At 43.0% G+C, this 19,216-nt stretch overlaps 1 protein-coding gene across 1 annotated transcript in view; it reads left to right on the top strand.

Annotated features, from left to right (window-relative positions):
- The window catches only part of dnah9 (dynein, axonemal, heavy chain 9), a 189,618-nt gene that overhangs the window by 131,085 nt on the left and 39,317 nt on the right, over positions 1–19,216 (top strand). Inside the window, exons 64-68 of the mRNA XM_069663994.1 lie at positions 7,404–7,568; positions 8,474–8,614; positions 10,476–10,646; positions 10,811–10,933; positions 16,483–16,676. Of these exons, the coding sequence (XP_069520095.1) occupies positions 7,404–7,568; positions 8,474–8,614; positions 10,476–10,646; positions 10,811–10,933; positions 16,483–16,676 (794 nt within the window). The remainder of the gene's footprint in view (positions 1–7,403; positions 7,569–8,473; positions 8,615–10,475; positions 10,647–10,810; positions 10,934–16,482; positions 16,677–19,216) is intronic.

Below are 19,216 nucleotides of genomic sequence, written 5' to 3'. Positions count from 1 at the left end.
CCTGTCTGTCTGTCTGTCTGTCTCTCCGTCTATCTACCTGTCCGTCTGCCTGTCTATGCACCTGTCTGTCTGTCTGTCTGTCTGTCTGTCTGCCTGTCTGTCTGTCTAATTGATGTAGAAACACGTTGCTGAACGCTCCGTCTCTAGAGGTCATTATATCTTAATGACCTACTCGATGCTGTTTGTGTTCAGCAGTAAACAGAGGCCTGTTGTCCTGTTGTTACAGACACGTGAGTGACTGCTCAAAGTTCTGCAGACAAACAGAATCGTTCATGAACTGTGTGAAGTATCAACATCTCAGACGATGACAGACGATAGAGAAAGTATTTCTATGTGAATGTCACAGATTGTTACTGTGATTCTTCCGTTAGGAGTCAGCAGTAACGGCAATAATCCAATAATCCTGAATGAAAAAATCAAATTAACTTCTGAAGCAGAAACAGTTTAGCTGTGTGTCAGAGTCACCCTGGTTCTGTTCCTCTGACACGCCTCCATTCATCATCAAGCTGCAGAAACACTGAGATTGTGTCTCGATGTTATCCTCCAGGGAGTTTCATCTTTGTCTTATCACTTTGGCAGACTCATTTATGTTCGCACATCCACATCCACCTCTGCACAATCAAAGCCCAGGCAGATGGGAGCGCTTTAAGATGCCTTTCTTTTTAATGTAAATGACTGTCTTTGTTGTGCGGACCTCAGACCCTCGACTGAGAGGAAGGAGCGCTGTTGTTCACCAGCCGAAGCTCTCAGCTGTCACTGCTGGTCACAGTTAATGGCCGACTCTGTTCATTGCGCACAATCCAGCAGGTTCTCGTGGAGGAGTAATGAGCAGCAGATAGTTACGATACCCACAGTTTGGTCCACGTTGTGAATGTAAATCTTCGTAATTAAGCAGAAATTCTCTTGATCAAAGCTCCGGCGCCTAATGATGCCTCGCTCGTCTCATCGACAATCTGCTCTTTTCATGTCAGCTGTTTGAAAACGGATTGGCCGTTGGCGCTACTGTACCAGCAATTAGACAACACATTGACACACTTCCACTGTTCCTTAAAAGCGGCTCTCGTTAGTCAAGAGGAGGAAAAGAAAATTATAAATCCCTTTTTCTGCTGAGAACTTGTCTGGCTGACGGCACTGACTCCGAGAGATCACAACGGAAGATAATGTGGGAAGTCTGTTAACGGGTCGGGCGGATTTACTCCAACACAATCCCATTTGCATTTTGATGGTTTTCTGGAGGTGTCCTTGTTTGCGTTGGGCCTCTGTGGGGAGTGCTTTACTCAGACCTGTAGGCTTTCATCCGCCGACAAATCAGCATTTTTAATAAACAGAGAGCGAGAGAAAAAAACGCCAAAATGCCAGAGTTATTTTAAGCCTTGTGTCCCCTCAGCAGAATCCAGCGCAGGAGAAGTGAAATGTGATTTAATGAAGCTTGTTTAATTAGCATTTCACTGAGATCGCAGGGTGAGGAAAAAACAAGATCTGGAACTCACTTATCATTTTAATTAACACTGAAAGTTGAAGGTGGGAGGTAGGTAAGAGGGGGGGTCGCTGTGTACACCGAGCACCTCCCTATCAGAACACGGCTCTGCAGACTGAGCTGCTGAATGGCTTTGTGTGTCAGTAAACAACCCGGACTGATAACAATCATCCGACTGATAGCGCAGTGCAAATTGTCTGTACCTGTTTATATCCTCTCAATGACTCGCTGCCATTAAACCTTTAATGAGGTGAGCGTTGCCACTGAGCCGTAAGACGACGCCGGCGTGAAGGAGCTCTCGTTTAGCCGAGCCAAAGACGGGCTAAGGAGCTTAAAATGTCAAGTTGCCTTTTTGGAGAGAGAGAGCACACGGGGATCAGTCTTTAACCTTTCCCCTCCTCTGCTCCTCCCTCTGCAAATAGAAGAGAGCATGTGTGCATCCTCGAGTGTGCTTGCTCCAGTCTCACACACCTAATGAGAGCTAAAACTCCCCAAATTACCTTAACAGGGCCGCTCCGTGCCACTCTAATCATTTGCCTAAAAAATGATAGATGTAATATCTCATTTTAATCCCAATTAGGGTGTTCTGCTGACTGGTTAATTGTTTGTTTTTCCCAAGCAAGGGTAATTACAAGTACAATGTGCCGGAGGAGAGCTAATCGTTAAAAACTGACTCATTACTGGGTCCAGTCGGGAGTGTTTTAGCGCAGATCGCTTTTCCCCTCGAGAGCAGCGAGTCTGGGCGAGTTAGAAGGTCACAGCTGAGTCACACAGGCGAATGTCCCGTTTAAATGTCCCCCACTCAGACCCTCTCTGCTCTTTTTCCCTTTTTCTCTGTGCTCTGAGTGCAGGCATGTCAGCTCTTTACCTAAAATGCCACCAATCATATCATTTTCTGTTCAGTTTGGCAGAGGAGAATTTTTTGGGGTTTTTATTTTGAACATTTTTCACATTTTAAAGGCAGAAAGCAAAAAAAAAAAAGAGGTCGTGGGTTGTTCAGAAATGTAGGGAAATCGTTCCTTATTTAAATCTGTTTTTTCTCACAGTTCTTTTTGGAGTCGCAACAATTAGTCAAAATTGACGACAAAAATCGCCAACAAATTTAATTGTCAATAATTAGTTGGTTACGTCATCACATGTTTTTCATGCTGTGTGTGGACATAACATCGGTTTCCGGAGCTGAGTTGCTGAGTGGTGAGTCGTCTCTCATCCTTCTCCGCTGAGAGTCGCACATGCAGCACAGCGACCGGGAAGCGACAGGTAAACTACACATAGCAAAAATGGCGGCTTCCAATACATCACCATCGCATCCAAAAACTTGTAAAGTCTGGGAGCATTTCAGCCTCAACGCTGCAGAAAAAAAGATCGCCTGCAGGGTCTGTAAAGCGCACCTTGTTTATCACGAGAGCATGACGGTGATGTGTGAGCAGAGAGAAGCCACGATCGAGTTGTTTTCTTGATTTAATGTATTTATATATCAGCACTTTGTCTGTTCCGGTTTTAAACAAACAAAAACTTGATATGCATTGTCTTTATTGTTACTTAGCACATGCTTAAAAGAACCTCCAACTACATTTAAAGCTGAGAGCAAAATAAGGGCATAATTAGTTGCAGCCCTAATGGAGACGGTGATCTGTTCTAGAGTAAACGTCTATTTATGACTTTGCCTTTGTTATGTAAGTGGACATGTCTTTCCTTCCTCCTGAGCATGCAGCCTAATGTACCACCTGTTGAAATTTGGAGGAGGACGAGGACTCGATGCAGACTCAGAGACAGGATGTACAAAACAAAGTCTGTTTAATCACAAGCAAAGGTCGGCACACAGGAAGGCAGTCAAAGAGAGCAAGGTATCCAAATGCGACAGGTAAAAAGCAAAGTCCAAAAACTCAACAAGGTCAGATCAAAAGGCTCACAAATATCCGAGGGAACACAGGAACGCTGTCACGAGGGAGCAAGACCAACTGGCACAGACAGAGGGGAGAACAGAGATTAAATAACCACGCAGGCAGGAAACACAGGAGGGCAGGAAGTGAGACAAAGTGAGTATCAAAATAAAACAGGAAACAGAAGACATGAAACATAAAGGCTGGAGACGTAACAATACTTCTGTACGGTGTTATCACCGTACAGAAGTATTTTTAAAAAGCTGAACATCTTTTCAATACCAGTATCTGTGCGACCCATAAACTCAGTATTAAGCCTTAAAAACAAACATAAATCCTTCTGTGATGCTGCAAGTCAAAGCAAAACCACCAACAAAGAGCTTTCACATTGGAATTCTGGCTTTAGATTTTGACACTCTGCGACAGTTTCTCTGCCTTTTTCCAAACTCCCATTAATGTCCTGCACCTGCATCGATGCAGGACTGTTCACGTCTGCATCACGCTGCATCAAGACATGTCTGCATCTCTAATCATTGCACGACCACACCACACCCTGTCCTGTCTTTCTTCTGAACTCTGCATTGAGATTTAGTGTCGAGTGTCTAAACGTGGTAGATGATATAACATGTTGCATCTCAAAATCATACTGAACCTTTTTTTGTTTGTTTGTTTGTTATCTTTGTTTTTGGCCTTTTATGCCTTTATTGATAGAGAGGACAGAGGATAGTGTTGGAAACAGGAGAGTGGAGATGACACGCAGCAGGGCCGAGGGTGGGAGTCGAACTCAGGGCTGCCGCAATGAGGACTGTTGCCTCTGTATATGAGCCATCGATTTAACCCTGAGCTAAACCAGCGCCCTACACCTTAAGACAACTGTTCCCACCTGCTGCAAGAAACCCTAAAAAGAGCAGAAAACATGAGCATGCTCAGCTGTAATTTCTGCACAATCCCTCCAGCAGTCTTCAGTTATTTCACTGTCCTGTAACTTGCTTATAAGACCTTTATAGCTTCCTTAGTTAGTTATAAGCATTGATAAATATGTCAACGTTTGGCAGCACAGAGGAGAAATGTTCACCTTCAGAGATTTAACAAGAAGAGCCTCAATTAGTTTAACAGAGGTGTAAAATACTCTCATAACAGCTGCAGGAAATCCTGTCATAAAGAGAGCGATTAAGCCTTAGACTATCTGCTCCATCTGAGCTAAGTATGTCTTCTGTCAGGGGAACATTACGCCACAGGGAGGAGGAGCAGCTCCACCCACACTCCCCCCGGTGATTACATACACGGGGGCAGAAACAGCTCTGCAAAAAACTTATTAGCACCGCCTGTCAGGGGTCACGCCACTCACAAACCCTCAGCTATTACCAGCCACCGACAACAGTGGAGTAGGCAAATCTCCCAACAAACCGCCCTCCTGTAATTACAACAATTCAAAGGTCACAGAGGCTTCTATTAAAGGAAACTTCAATAAAGCAAAGTCATTATCGAGCAGAAACAAGCCGCTACAACAGACTCTAATGAAGGACAAAGCAGGATGAGGCAATAAAGAGAAGTAACCCTGTCGACTTTGTTCTCCCGCGCTCCTCAAACGCTTTGAAAAAGTGAAAGTTTCCCTCCGACACTTTTTTTTCTGCCAGAACAAAGACTGTTTGAGTTCGAGCTTCATGAGGAGACGGGGGGCACTAATCCATACGGTGAGGAGAGAGTACAAGCCATTATCACAGAGCGCTCCGTGTGTGTGTGTGTGCATATTCTGCATTATGTATCGGCTCATAATTGAATATATTATATCTCCTAAAAAAGGATTCATGAAAGATGTGTGTGTATGGTAAGGACTTGTAACATTTATTTCATTCTTTTTAATCTTGCTTTTAATTAAGAGTATTTTGTTATTAAGGTTTTATCATTGTTTTTACAACAGCTTTATCTCTGGTATTTATTTTCTCTCATTTAGCTTTTCACTGATTTGTATTTATTGATTTTTAATCTTTATTTAGGCATGCAACTGGATTTTAATACGGGAAGTGTTCTGGTTTCTGTTTGTGGTCCGAGTCGTACTGACCAATCACTTATCAGCAGGCTGCGGCGTATGCAGGAAAAACAGTCCGTGTGGAGAGCAAAAGCAGGCAGAACGTGATCCTCCATAATGACATCCTGACTCCCATCAGCATCATCTAACGACGAATTAGCTTCTTATTAATCTCTATAAACAGACTCTGCATGCTAACAGCTAACAATCTGTCAAAAATTTCAACTTAAGCAAAAATTTAGGAAAGCCGTTCAGCGTTTAGATTTCCTGACTTCCCTGAACGCATCATAAATGATGGCTCTGCCCTCCGTCTCATGTTAAAGTAGTTTCCTTCTCCTCTTGAGGACAGACCTGACAAAGCTTCATGTTGACTTGTTCCTAATCTGCATCATGATGTTGTTATTTCAGCAAACTGAAGAGCCGTTAATTAAAGTCAATCACAAGAAAATCTGTTTCTGTTTGGGCTTCATCCCGCTGAAGTAAGCCAGAGTGCAGCCTCTGTGTAACTTACTGTTTACAGTGAAACTGAGACTCAGCACAGACAGATGAACGGGCGCTCCTCCGGGGGATGGGATGAACCAAGAGATGACAGCGTTTATTTAGCAGACGTATCTGGAGGGAGAATTTCACTTTGATCTGAACACACGGTCGCTTCTCAAGCTGCTGACTGGACTGTAAACAATGCAGCGCACGGAGAAGGAAGTCTGGGCTGGGAGTCGTTTAAACGCTGACACAACTGGACACATTCATTTAACTAGTTAAAATGATATTATGGGTATGTCGACTTGGAATTGTAAAGTGTTAAAGTTGAACTATAGACACCAGAAATCTACTTTAAACATTCTTGTTTGTATCATTATTTAGAATTCCTTCCAGTCAACATTTAAGTCTGTATCCGCTACTGATTACATAGAGTGTGTTTGTGTGCGTGTGTGTGTGCGTGTGTGTGTGTGTGTGTGTGTGTGTGTGCAGTCCACCATCAAAGCTCCCTCCTCTCTCGCTCCGATCGACTGTCTCTTCACATCGAGGGTTATGTTGCTCACAGAGGTTTGATGTCGGCAACCAGACGGAAGCTGGTTAATCCGGCCCACAGCGCTGCCTTCATGGGTCCTGATAGCCGATGCAGAGCGTATTGATTATTTCTGCCTCTGAGGTGCCCTTCAGTGTTCCTGTCCTCATATTGACCCACACCTTGAACATCTCCTACAGCCTCGGATTATGTTGATAAGACCAGACAACAAACATATTGTGTGTCAGAGAAAGACTTCATGGTTAAGGGGAAATTCTGATAGTTTTAAACCTGGGCCCTATTGTACACATTTTGGGGTCTAAGTGACTAACAGGTACACAAATTGCTTCAGTCCACAGCCTTTAAGCAGGCTGTTATGGCTACTAAAAGTTCTTGCTGTTTCCACTGACAGGCTCAGATTGTTCTTCCAAGTGTGTGACAACATTACAGAAAGGATCCCTACAGAGATAGACCTTTTTGTTACAGAGGAATTCTCCATTCATAAAAACAGTAATTTTACCTTGCCAAATGTAGGACTTGCTGGTCTACCACTGCCATGAATGGTTAGTAAATTTGTGTATGACTCTGGTGTTTTAAATGGTGAGCTAGGACCCAACACAATATTTATCTAACCCCCAATAAAAGAAGAAAAAACAACCAATCATGTAACAGCTGAGTGTGTGACAGAAAGGATCCCTACAGAGATAGACCTTTTTGTTACAGAGGAAGATGATTGTTTTAACCACAAACAGACGTCACACCGCTCTCTGCAAACACACCAGACTCAAAAAAACAAACAGGGATTTAGACACTTAGAATAACAATATGAGCCTGTCAGTGGAAACAACAAGACCTTTTAGTGGACATACAGTATATTGATCACTCTGTTTCCCTCTGTCACCCAATCTACTCAAGGAATTTTAAAGTGTTTTGTACTTTTTAGTCATTAAAATATGAAAATGTCAAATGTTTTGCAATGTTTATTTGTGTTTCTGTGTTTATCAGTCCGACCTGACGAAGCAGCAAAACGGTTTCAAGATCACTCTGAAGACGCTGGAGGACAACCTGCTGTCCCGTCTGTCCTCAGCTTCTGGAAACTTCCTGGGAGACACAGAGCTGGTGGAAAACCTGGAGACGACCAAACGCACTGCCGCCGAGATCGAAGAAAAGGTGCGACTCTTTTTGTTTTCATCACCACTTGTTTTCTCTTTAGGGATGCTGCACGAAATCACTGTGTAACTTTTGAGAACATCCCTGGTTACCTTTACTTAACAAATATATAAGTAGAGGGGAAGACAAGAGTACTTAAGGGCAAAAGGAGGAAACAGCTCTGTGTTTAATCCAATGAAAACAGTCCTTCACTGGGAGATCTTTGTTTTTGGAGTTTAAACTGTACAGAGCGTTTAAGAAGTAAATATATGGTCTTAATATTTCTAAATTACTAAGTATCTATATAACGATTGCGGGTAACAGTAAGATTATTACCAGAGAAGTCCCTTGTTAACTCTTTTTACACTGAAATGTTGCAGTTAGCGGCTATAAGGGCTGTTGTTATTGTTATGTAGCATATTTCTGTAGCTGTTGTCACTTCTTACTAAGTGAAAAAGACACAATTTCCTCCTTAACTCAAACATATTAACCCCTTTATTCTCCCCGCTCGCAGGTACAGGTATTGGTAATCAATAAGAACAAAATAATGAGGCAGTAATATGCAGGCTGTTATCTAAAGAGTTGCAGTATTCCCTTCTCTGCTTACTTTCCCTTTTTCACTCAGTAAATCAGATCATTGCACCTGAGCGTATAATCTGTGCTGATGTTCCCGATACTTCAGAGCACTCCTGAGAAACTACAGCGCGATGATGTGAGAGTATGTGAGCGCTGCCTCTGCAGATGTTCAGACTTAAGCATAATTACCAGCCATTTAATTGTGATGTTACGCGCAGTGTGAGAACATTTTGGCTGCAGCCGTGAAATTGGAATATCTGTGCTCTTCACTGGAGGGTGTTTCATGTGAATCCTGAGTGTGTGCGTGTCTGTGTCTGAGTGTCATTCTGTTTGTGATATCTTTACTGTAGGTAAAAGAAGCCAAGGTGACAGAGGCTAAAATCAACGAGGCTCGGGAGCACTACAGGCCGGCGGCAGCACGGGCTTCCTTATTGTACTTCATAATGAACGACCTCAATAAAATCCACCCCATGTACCAGTTCTCTCTCAAGGTAGCCCGTCTATTGACACGCCATGTTTCCTCCCCGCCTCCTGGGCCCTCCCTGAGACCCCTCTTCACGCTCCCCCCTCTGCTCCAGCCCTCCTCCTTTCATTTGCTCTCCGTGTTTTATGCTCTTTGCCCTGCTTTTATTGTGTTTGTGGCTCCCTAATGTGGTTATGTAGAGCGTAATGTCTCTCATATTGTCAGCCAGCGAGCGCTGAGAGGAGGCGGCCTGAGATATGGTTTGCAATCACTCCTTGCTCCGCAGGTAGCTGCCCCGGCTCGAGTCCTCTCACAACATAATCAAATGAAAACACATTCAGAGAATATACACCTTTGACCTTGTGAATGAAATGAGGTACGTTACAGTGTGTGTGGAGCAAAGTGTGACTCTGCTAAATGACAGAAATGACAGAAGAGAAGAAGAAAATCACAGTCATTGTTTCCTCTCTGACATTTCAATTTACACTCCGAATAATGCTCTTTCAAAGACTCACAGTCAGACAAGAACACCTTCGATAGGTTGTCAGATGTTTGGAGTTCATACCTGCACTGCTGGTTTTGTGCTGTAGTAATGACAAGGTGAGAGAGGTTACAAGTCATGAATGATTAAGCTGCACTCTCTATTAACAGCAGACTCACACTGCACATACACCATATTTCAGACAGGTTTTACAGGACGTAGCAGAGCGGACTAGGGTTGTCAAAATGTTTGATACTTTGAGGTCCTGACGCTTTAACGATCTACAGCCGAGAGAGCAGCTGTGGTCGAGCGACACAGACAGGAAGTGAAGAGAACGAGCACCGTTAATGTAAATAAAGCAGTGCAATAGAGAAACTGATTGTTTCACAGCGGTTAAACAACAAACTAACATGCCCACACCTCCATATGACCCCACAGGAAGGGACAGGGTTTAGTTTTTATAGGCCGAAGTCGACTGCGTGTATGTCTGCTCCGTCACTCCTGGAGCTCTGATACAGCAGCGACACAGCGGACTGTTCTCCTTCACAGAACGACACATGAAGACGTCGTGACGTCCCATTCACGTCTCCTAAAGATGCTAAAGTTACAGACAGACAGAGAGCAGAGCAGACAGACATGTTTTCATGTCGTCCTGACCTGCAGACTGCTGACTGAGCTCCTGCCCAGCGATGGACGCCCAGAAACGTCCCAAACAGCAGAATAATAAGAAGAATAGAAACACAGCTAAAGACACCAGCTCACACTTCTCCTGGATGATGAGTGATGATGAAGAGGGAATATTTTAAAATGGAGAATCCTGCTCGTTAAGCCTTTCAGTACAATTAACAGTCTGTCTGAGCTGGTGTGTTTAGTGACTGTTTTTGAAGGTGGGAAATAAAAAAACAACAAAATTACCTCATTTTTTGTTCCTAGGACTTCTGTTGTTGTTGCCATGGTAACGAAACAGGTATCGAGCATAATTTATTTTTACTATTGTCATATCAAAGTTTAGAATTCTGCTATCGTGCAGACTTGTGAAAGCTGTGTAGCTGCTAGTACAAAGCTGTGTCTCTTTCGCCCAGGAGACCCCTGTGTCTCTAAGCGAAACCATCATCTTTCCCTCAACTTAACCAAACTGTGAACCTCCATCTAAATATAAATATCAACGTATTTCAGCACACTTCGGTTTGACATGTTCTCCAGTACAGTATTATGATAGCTGTAGGGCTTTCATTTTGTCCAATATTTATTTAGAAAAACTTAAAATGATATACCAGTTCTTTGAATGGATCTGATTAGTGAGCAAAGGTTAGAAGGTAAGTGACCCTAAAGTCAGTAGTGTTGTTACGTTGGTCTCACACTTTGCTGCCAGACTGTCGAGTGTTGAGTGTTCTTCCTGCTCTTCCAGGCGTTCAGCGTGGTCTTCCAGAAAGCGGTCCTGAAGGCCGAGCCGGACGAGGCTCTGAAGCAGCGGGTCTCCAACCTAATTGACAGCATCACCTCCTCAGTCTTCCAGTACACCACCAGAGGCCTGTTTGAGTGTGACAAGCTCACGTACATCGCTCAGCTCGCCTTCCAGGTAGGAACGGGAGCCGCTTTCATCTTCTGCATGGTTTGTTTTCAGAACAAGAATCGGTTGCTCCTGAGACCGGCGGTTCTGTTTGGAGCTAATCAAGCGGAGAGGAAGTGTGCTTTGTGCTGAAAACAACATTTCAGAGTCCTTCCTGTTTGTTTTGTCCCCAGATCCTGCTGATGAATAAAGAAATCAACCCTGCAGAGCTGGACTTCCTTCTGAGATACCCTGTCCAACCAGGTGTATCATCACCTGTGGATTTCCTGTCCAACCACTCGTGGGGAGGGATCAAGGTACACAGATGTTTTCTGACTGCTTCTGTAATAAAATGATAATACAGAGCTGAGAAATGCAAAGTTTTACCTGAAGATCACGTTTCCTTCAGTGAGTGGTCCATTCAGAGAGAGGTTACTGCTCCTGTGTTAGAGACGAAGTAACAGGTTGGGTCTTCAAAGTGAATCAACAGAAAACTTTGTGAAAATGCAAACATTGATTGTTTGTGTGTTATGGGAAATGTACCTTTCCAACGTTCTTTAGATCAAACCGTACATCAGCATTAAAAAGAAGCGACAGATAAATCAGTAATGAAAAGTATCTTTGGGTGCAGCCCTTACTTGAGCGCTAACTGATAACGTGCTAGCTACATTAGCATGCTGCTAGCCACCAAACTTTGTCTTTAAAGTTCAGAAAACTATGACGTTGTGAAGTTAAATAGTTTTATACTTTTTTCCCCAAAAGTCCAGCTCTCCTCGTCAGGTTCACAGAGATGAGTTAAAAAATAAAAGATTAGGGCAGAGCGATAAAACGATCTTGGGATAGTTAAAACGTTTCTTCCTGATGATAAACTTTGGACATCTTTTACTTGATATTGAAAGATGGATAACCCATAGGCAACATTCAGTCTGCAGTTTTGAGCTTTACGCCGAATGCGCCGAATCTCCAGAGGACAGGATAGGCTTGAATTTTTCATTAGTTTTTATTTTTCTTTTCTTTTTGTTTTATATTTCAGTTTAGTTTGAATTAGTTTTTAATGCTGGTTTAGTTTAGTTTTTGTTAGTGTTAGTTTGAGCCGTATGTATGAAATAAATTGAAAGACAAAAACTAAAGACAGTTTCTCTATAATTTTATTTTAGTTAGTTTTGTGATGTCACAATGAAGTTTCCGTTATTGTAATGTGAAGCTGTGTTCATTTTGGCAGTTTTAGATCTAATCTTAGTCCTGAGATGAAAATGTTTAGTTTTAGTCACATTTTAGTCATTTTCAGAGTTTTAGTCGACGACAACTCAAAACATTTTAGTCAAAATGTTTTCTCTCTTTAAACTAATTAAATTATCCTAATACAGGTTCAATCTGCTGCAAAGTGCCTTCCTTTCCGGAAACTTCTGGAATGTAACTTTATGCACGTAGAGCCACAGAACAAAAGCCGTGCAGCATGTGCTGCACATTCCTCTCGTCTATTTGCAGCAGCAGTTTTGGTTTTTACTGTAACAACCTTTATATTTTCATCATCGCTTCTCATTTAAACAGTGTGACTGAAGCAGGCAGCCGGCGGTCGCGCCTTTTTGTGCAGAAGAAGCGTCACATGACGCGTAAAACGCCCCTTCTTCTGTGTCAGAATGCATTGCTTGTATTTTGACAGATAAGGAAAATATCATGGATTTTAATGACAGCCGACCGACAGCCACCACTAACATTTTAGTCCCGTCTCGTGTCGTTAATGAAAACAAAACACACGTGTCGTCAGAGATTTTATCTATTTTTAGCTCGTCAAAGTCTCGTCTCCGTCATGAAAAAAAGGTTGTTGACGAACATTTATCGTCATAATTTTCTTCAACGCAGTTAACACGTTGTAAAGCCTCGATAATAATGATAATAACCTTGCAGAGGACTGCCTTCTTGCTGTGCAAATCAAGTTGTTTTGACTTTGTAGATCTTGGTCTATCCAAACTACAGAATGTAACCTGATTAAATTGAGTTCAGTCAGACAAGTCATCACTCCTCGCAGATCTATTTTCCATGCAGACATTTAAAGAGTGATGAGATAATATCTTAAACCCGCCTAGCCGGAGCCTGCAGGTGGATGCTGGGGTGATGGTGGGGCTGAAAGTAAGAGCGCAGTACTGGTGCAGGGCAGCGGTGGGAATGACAGAGCAGAAGGAGAGACCATACATCGTGCAGCTTAAATAGACACCACATTAGGAGGAAGTGTTTGTCAGGTGATGTGGAAGTGACGCATATCAGTTATTAAATCATTGCAGCTCGAGTTGTCTGCCTGAACTAGCTCGCAGGCGTCGCCCCATTAATGATACATTTACTGTAGATGAGAGAAACAACAAGAGCTAATGTTCGCAGACACTCAACTTCCCCGTCAAAGATTCTCAGACCAGTGTTACCGTCGTTAAGAAAAACTCACGAAATAACAAAAACTGGATCATCTAAAACATTTTTGTTAACTTAAAAAAAGATAAAAATGAGGCTTTACAAGCAATAACTAAACTGTACTGTGTGTTTACCAAACTAACAAAAATACTAATTTATTTAATGCTTTATTACTTTTGTACATACATTTATTTATTACGTCGTTTATTTTTTACATTTAAACATCATTTTCCCCTAAAACAACTAAAACTAAGCCTCAGCATTTAGAAAAAATAAAAGCTAAGAAACAAACCGGCCTTAAAAAACTAATCTGAAATTAAAATCAAAAAGTCAAAACGAAATAACAAAATTCTAAACTTTAATATCCTTGTGTCAGAAAAACACATTTTAATGAGAAGCTGCTTTGATCACGTTTTAAATGTTTATTTCCTTTAATGAAAGGCTTCTTTGAAATGATCACAACTGAAGTTAATAAATAATATTCTACAGTTTAAGTGATGAACCCTCCTGTTTCTTTAAGCCTCTGTCATTAATAGGACTTGTCATACCGGCTCTATCATCAGTCCCATCCTGGATGCACTTCACTGTAAAATGTAAAATAAAAGTCTGCAGTAATGAAAGATTAAATTCTTTCCAAGCTAACTTTTCCTCCACTTCTTCCAGCTTTTAGCTGCTTCCATGCCGCGTGTGAAGTTGCTTCTTATGATGTAATTTGTGCAGCCCAGTCTCACAGGGACAGATTTGCATTAAAGTCTGTTTTCTCCATTTCACCCAAACCTTTACTCTGAAAGCATGTGACTCTCCGGGGCCCGGCCTCGCTCGGTGACCCCGCTGCGTTCTAACATTGAAAGGGCACTGGAACAAACTCTGCGTACCCGTAGCTCCCTGTGAGGAGCCGACGTCTGGCAATGCAGCCCCGTGGACGTGGAGCAGCAGAGGTTCCTTCTCTTGTCAGATCAGTTTAGCAGCAAACTAAACCCCAGCGGCGGCATGTTTTTTTAGCCTCTCGTGCTCATGAATTTTTCAATCTGTACCGCCTAGAATATTAACTTAACCTAAACCCTCGGAGGGTTGGGAGACGGCCTTTCTCCAACTGTACTCCGCCTGCTGTGGATGTTTAAGGCCCCGCTAATCAAATCCTGTCACTCGATTTCCTTATCGCGGTCGTAAGTGTAATCAGTTGGAAAGCTTTAAAGCAGGATAAGATCCTCTGATTGTTTGGCCCCTTGCATGATGTTAGCAGAGCAGGAATCCCATGAGGCCCGGAGGATCTCCTTCCCCGGGCTGAGGGATCAGAGAGAGGCAGATTTTATGGGTTCAAAGATGTGTCTGTGGTGGGAAAGTTTCAGGACCCTCCTCACAGATTATACACGACACAGGGATTCGGTTTTTCTGGAGTAATTCCGGGATTCTGGATTGTTTAACATGAACATTTAATCGACACGAATGAGCTGTTTTGAGGTATTTATGATGTTGTTAGTTTGCCTTCAGTTTGAGCCCAACCTGCCGATTACAGCTGTGATTACGTCGGTGGTTTTGTCCTTTTGAAGCCTCTAGCTAATGACACAGTTCTGCTGCAGACACAAAGTATGAGCAGGTTTTGATTAGCGCCTGGTCTCTGTTTGTCTTCATTAAGGTGGCCTGAGCTGGCACCCACATCGGCGAGGTCCCGACCTTGGTTTTAATGCCCAACAAAGAAAATGTTCCTGTACAATCAGGACGTTGCGTTTTACATCCACACATGATTCTTAGAGTAGTCTCAGATGGTGTCGCGGGTAATGGCTACAATGCAACTTTTACTTTTGCTTGGTATACCTCGTTCGACTCCTCCTCTTCAAAGTATCATCCGACATGTCGTATCATGTTCGGAAACTTTGAACCGATAGGTTGCAAACTCTCAGTATTTTTTAAGGACACTCTTTCTTTGCAAACATTTCAAGCCCCGGACATCAACATGTAAACCTCTTGGTGTCTCAACATGATCCAAAAATAAAATATGGACACAACTTGACAGCCTATAGAGATGAACAGATGAAGAGACCACTGCAAAAATATTCTGCAGGCAGGGCCGTGGATCTTTAGTATCGGATGTTTTTAAGTTTCCATTTACAATAGGCTTGTAGTCCTAGTAGTACTGACCAATCATGTATCAGCAGGCTACGGCGTATGAAGGGAAAACAGTCTGTGTGGAGAGCAAAAGCAGGCGGAACTTAATGCGGCATAATGACATCCCGACTCCAATCAGCGTCATATAACGATGATTTAGCTTCTTATTAATGTCTATAAACATGTCTATGCTAACAGCTAACAGCTAACAATCTGTTCTAGATTAAAAATCCAACTTGAGCAACAAATTCCCTTGACGCTGTGTCGTGAAAGCCATTCAGCATTTATATTTCCCGACGTCCTTGAATGCATCACAAATGATGGCTCCTGATGGGTTCAGAGATTGGTGCTGGTGTAACATGAACCTCTTTTGCATTGTATACAACATTTCTCCTACCCCCAAATAGAAGACAATGGCAAGGCCAAAAAGATGTTTTTTAGACGTCGAATAAAGCAAAGAAACAAGTTCATGTTCATGTTTAACAACAGAATAGTAATGTTTTAATTCAGAAGAGTTCACAGATCAGTGTTTGGTGCATAACCTGATTTTTAATCACAGCTCTCATGCATCTCTGCATGCTCTCTGTCACAGTGCTGCTGGGTGACGTCTCTCTCTTGCTCTCTCTCTCTGTTTGCGTGTGTGTTTTGCGGTGTTTTATTTTGGAAATTGTTTTAATTTTGAAAATTGATGTATATTTATAATTGATGTGAAAAAGCGACAGATGCTCAAATAAAAAAGTGACTTCTCCTACAAAAGGACAGAAGAGTAAACCGTCTTTATTAGAGATGCACAAAAGGCGTAAATTGCCAAAGTCTGCACTCCGTATATTTTCCTGTTTCTCTGTCCTTTGCCAGTCACATGCACTGAGTACAGGAGAGAGTAAACACACTGCGTGTGTGTGTGTGTGTGTGTGTGTGTGTGTGTGTGTGTGTCTGTGTGTGTGTGCGCGTGTGTGTGTGTGTAGTTGTCAGGGAGCGTACCTGCTGGAGGCTGCACTGCGTGACACTGCTGTTCTCCTCAGATGAGATAAGGTGCCTGTCAGGTGGGGCGTCACAATGAAGCCCCCTCTGCTTCTGCTCAGGATTCAGATTCAGTCCTGCACGGCCCCCCGTCCCGTTCAGAGAGACATCGTGTAAACTCAGCGTTTCTGTGTGAATAAATATTATTTATGAAGGCGTGAGGAGAGATAAGCACTCCAACTTCTGCAAACAAAGTTATCCATTTTGCTGCGTATTGTGAAATGTTTGTGACGTGGTCAAAAACTTTCATGTGCATCACAGATCACAGAGCGGCAGCACTTTTTAAAATACACTCGTTTTTTAATGTGTGAATCTTTTCTCCCTCTCCTCCTCACAGTCCCTCTGCTCCATGGACGAGTTCAGGAACCTGGACCGAGACGTCGAGGGCTCGGCCAAACGCTGGAAGAAGTTAGTGGAGTCAGAGTGTCCAGAAAAGGAGAAATTCCCGCAAGAGTGGAAGAACAAGACGTCACTGCAGAGGCTGTGCATGATGAGAGCGCTGAGGCCCGACCGCATGACGTACGCCGTCAGGTGAGAGGAGGAGTCACAATGATCTGTGATGATCCTTTGTCCTCTGCTGAAAGGGTAAAGGTTAAACATCTCAACCTTTGGTTGATTGATGATATGACGGGGCAGCTGTTTGTCTGTTGTGTACACACCTGTGCATCTTTAATCAGTTATCTTCACTAGAGACTGCAGGAAAAGCTCTTCAGCTCTGTCTAAAGCCGGAGATATTCCTGCTTTTAACTACACGTGCGCATGATGGCTGCTGCGTGTTCCCTGCGTGTGTTTGGAGCGTCGGCTGTGCGCGTCCTTCAAAATTAACGCCACGTGTGATGCAGTCTGCACATGAGCAGTAGGGGCAGTGTAGAGGCAGAGGGGATGTGACAGGGTCAACACAGCAGCAGGGACAACAAGGGCAGAAAGTTCTGAAAATAAGCTGATAGACCAAGTCCACAATGATCCACATCTGTACGATGTGTTGTTGCCTCTGCACAGAGACAAACATGCCTGTGAAACAGCTGCAGACAGATAAGTTCTGTTTTAGAAGTCGACGTGGAAACCTGCAAAACTAAATGGGAACAAGTCCGGGACCGTTACGTCCGAGCACGGAGGAACGTGTTGGAGAGACGGAGCGGGGACGGTGCAGACGGTTTGTTCTATCCACCGAACACACAGAAGCTGTTTCTGCTGTGATCTCAGAGTGAACATCACAGTAACCTCCTCGAGTGTCTCCATGTCTGTTGTTCACACCCCGCACATACAGTAGCTGCATACAGTCTGAGCTCTCTGGTGCGCCCTCTAGAGGTATCCTCCAGTAACACAAGTAGTGCAGAGACAAGTATGTGAACAGTTACTTTCATGACGCAGACGGTGTTGTGTACGCCAACGCACAGTTAAAAAGCAAGAATATCTCCAGCCTAAGGATGTCATTGCATCACAATTAGTCCTGATTTCCACCTGCTATCAGCATGCAATCTCTACTTAAAAGAACACATCAGGACTGTTGATTTAAAGGTGACTATTCTAATCATCAGTCAACAGTACAAGACTCAACCCACATTTTCTCAGCTGAATCTCAACACTGCGTCACTAGACACAGAGCAATGCCGGACTAGGCTGCAAACTTTTCTCCTCCGCCTCAAGATAAACCTCCTGTGTTCAACGTGCACAGGGTTTTTAGGGAGCTGAATTATCCACAGATGTCTCCTGTACCTCCTCAAAAGGCATTGACCTGTGATTCAGCCAGTAAAAACACTGAATAAAGAAGTTTCACAGCTTTACTCAGACGGTATTCAGCAGAAACATGTCGTCAGGAGGAGTTGCGAGCTTGTTTCTGCTTGCTCAGCTTGTTTTCAAGTTAAGAGTCCTTCAGATTTCACCGTTAACAAGGTTTTTACTGGGCTCAGATTTATACAAATATATCTTTCTCTCCAAAATAAACAGAGCCAGTGACTAAAAATATATAACCTTGGCTCTGCCTATTTCTCTGCTTCCAAAAAGCAGGCGAATAAAACACTTCATCCAGTTAAATAATAAAGTTTAAAACCAGGCAACTTGACCTGAAACACTCCGAGAGTAGTCAGCCTGAAATGTTCAAACGTCTGCTGAAGGAAGTTTGTGATGACCTGCAGCTGAAACATGAGACTCCTGCAGGCTGATGGAGTTCGCTCTGTTGCTGAACTTAAAAAAAAAACTTCAGATTCTTATCAAACAGACAGATCTTATTTAACTGACAATAAGCACAGCCCTGGAACACATTAAACAACAACAGTGTAATGTGATGAGTGTGTTTGGTAACAGTGAAGAGCCTGCAGAGAACAATAGGAGAACCAGTTGATACGACGTGATGTTTGACCTCGTCTGAAGGCACAAGTGTTTATAGCTGTTCAGAAAGGTCACAGTGAATGGCCGGGTGAAAAGCTGGCTGTCAAAGAGAACAGCCTCTAACAATAGAAGTAATGCTAGCCTACGTAGCTAAGCTGCCAAAACGTAGCCTGCAGATGTGTTGGGCTGTCTGTCTCCATCTGTGACCCTCCTGTTTGACACGGGAGCTGAATTTCTGACATTATTTCCGCCGGCCTGAAAAACACTACAGGCTCAGATTGTTATTCTAAGTTTCTGACAACTTTACAGACAGAGAGAGACCTTTTTGTTACAGAGAAAGACGCTTGTTTTAACAAGAAACAGTTGATACATCGCTCTCTTCAAAGCCACCAAACTCCTTTAAAAAAACAGTAATTCTACCTTGCAGAACACAGACGCTGCTCAGCGTCTGCTGCCTCACATAGTTAATTATTTTGTTTAGTGTTACACAAATATCATGTTGGATCTGACCTTACTATTTGAAACACCAAAGTCACATAACCAATGCAGGCAGCAGTAGAGCAGCACCTCCTGTGTTCTGCGAGCTAAAATTACTGTTTTTGTTAATGGAGTCTGGTGGCTTTAAAAAGAGTGATGCAACAGCTGTATTTGCTCTCAAAAATAGCATCTTACTCTTTAACAAAAAGGTCTATCTCTGTAGGGATCCTTTCTGTAATGTTGGGATAACAATCTGAGCCTGTCAG

The sequence above is a fragment of the Semicossyphus pulcher genome, unplaced genomic scaffold, assembly GCF_022749685.1.
Source record: "Semicossyphus pulcher isolate SPU_LCO1_2020_fin unplaced genomic scaffold, fSemPul1.0.p SCAF_16, whole genome shotgun sequence".
Taxonomy (NCBI): Eukaryota; Metazoa; Chordata; class Actinopteri; order Labriformes; family Labridae; genus Semicossyphus; species Semicossyphus pulcher.
This window is presented reverse-complemented; position numbering and strand designations above follow the sequence as displayed.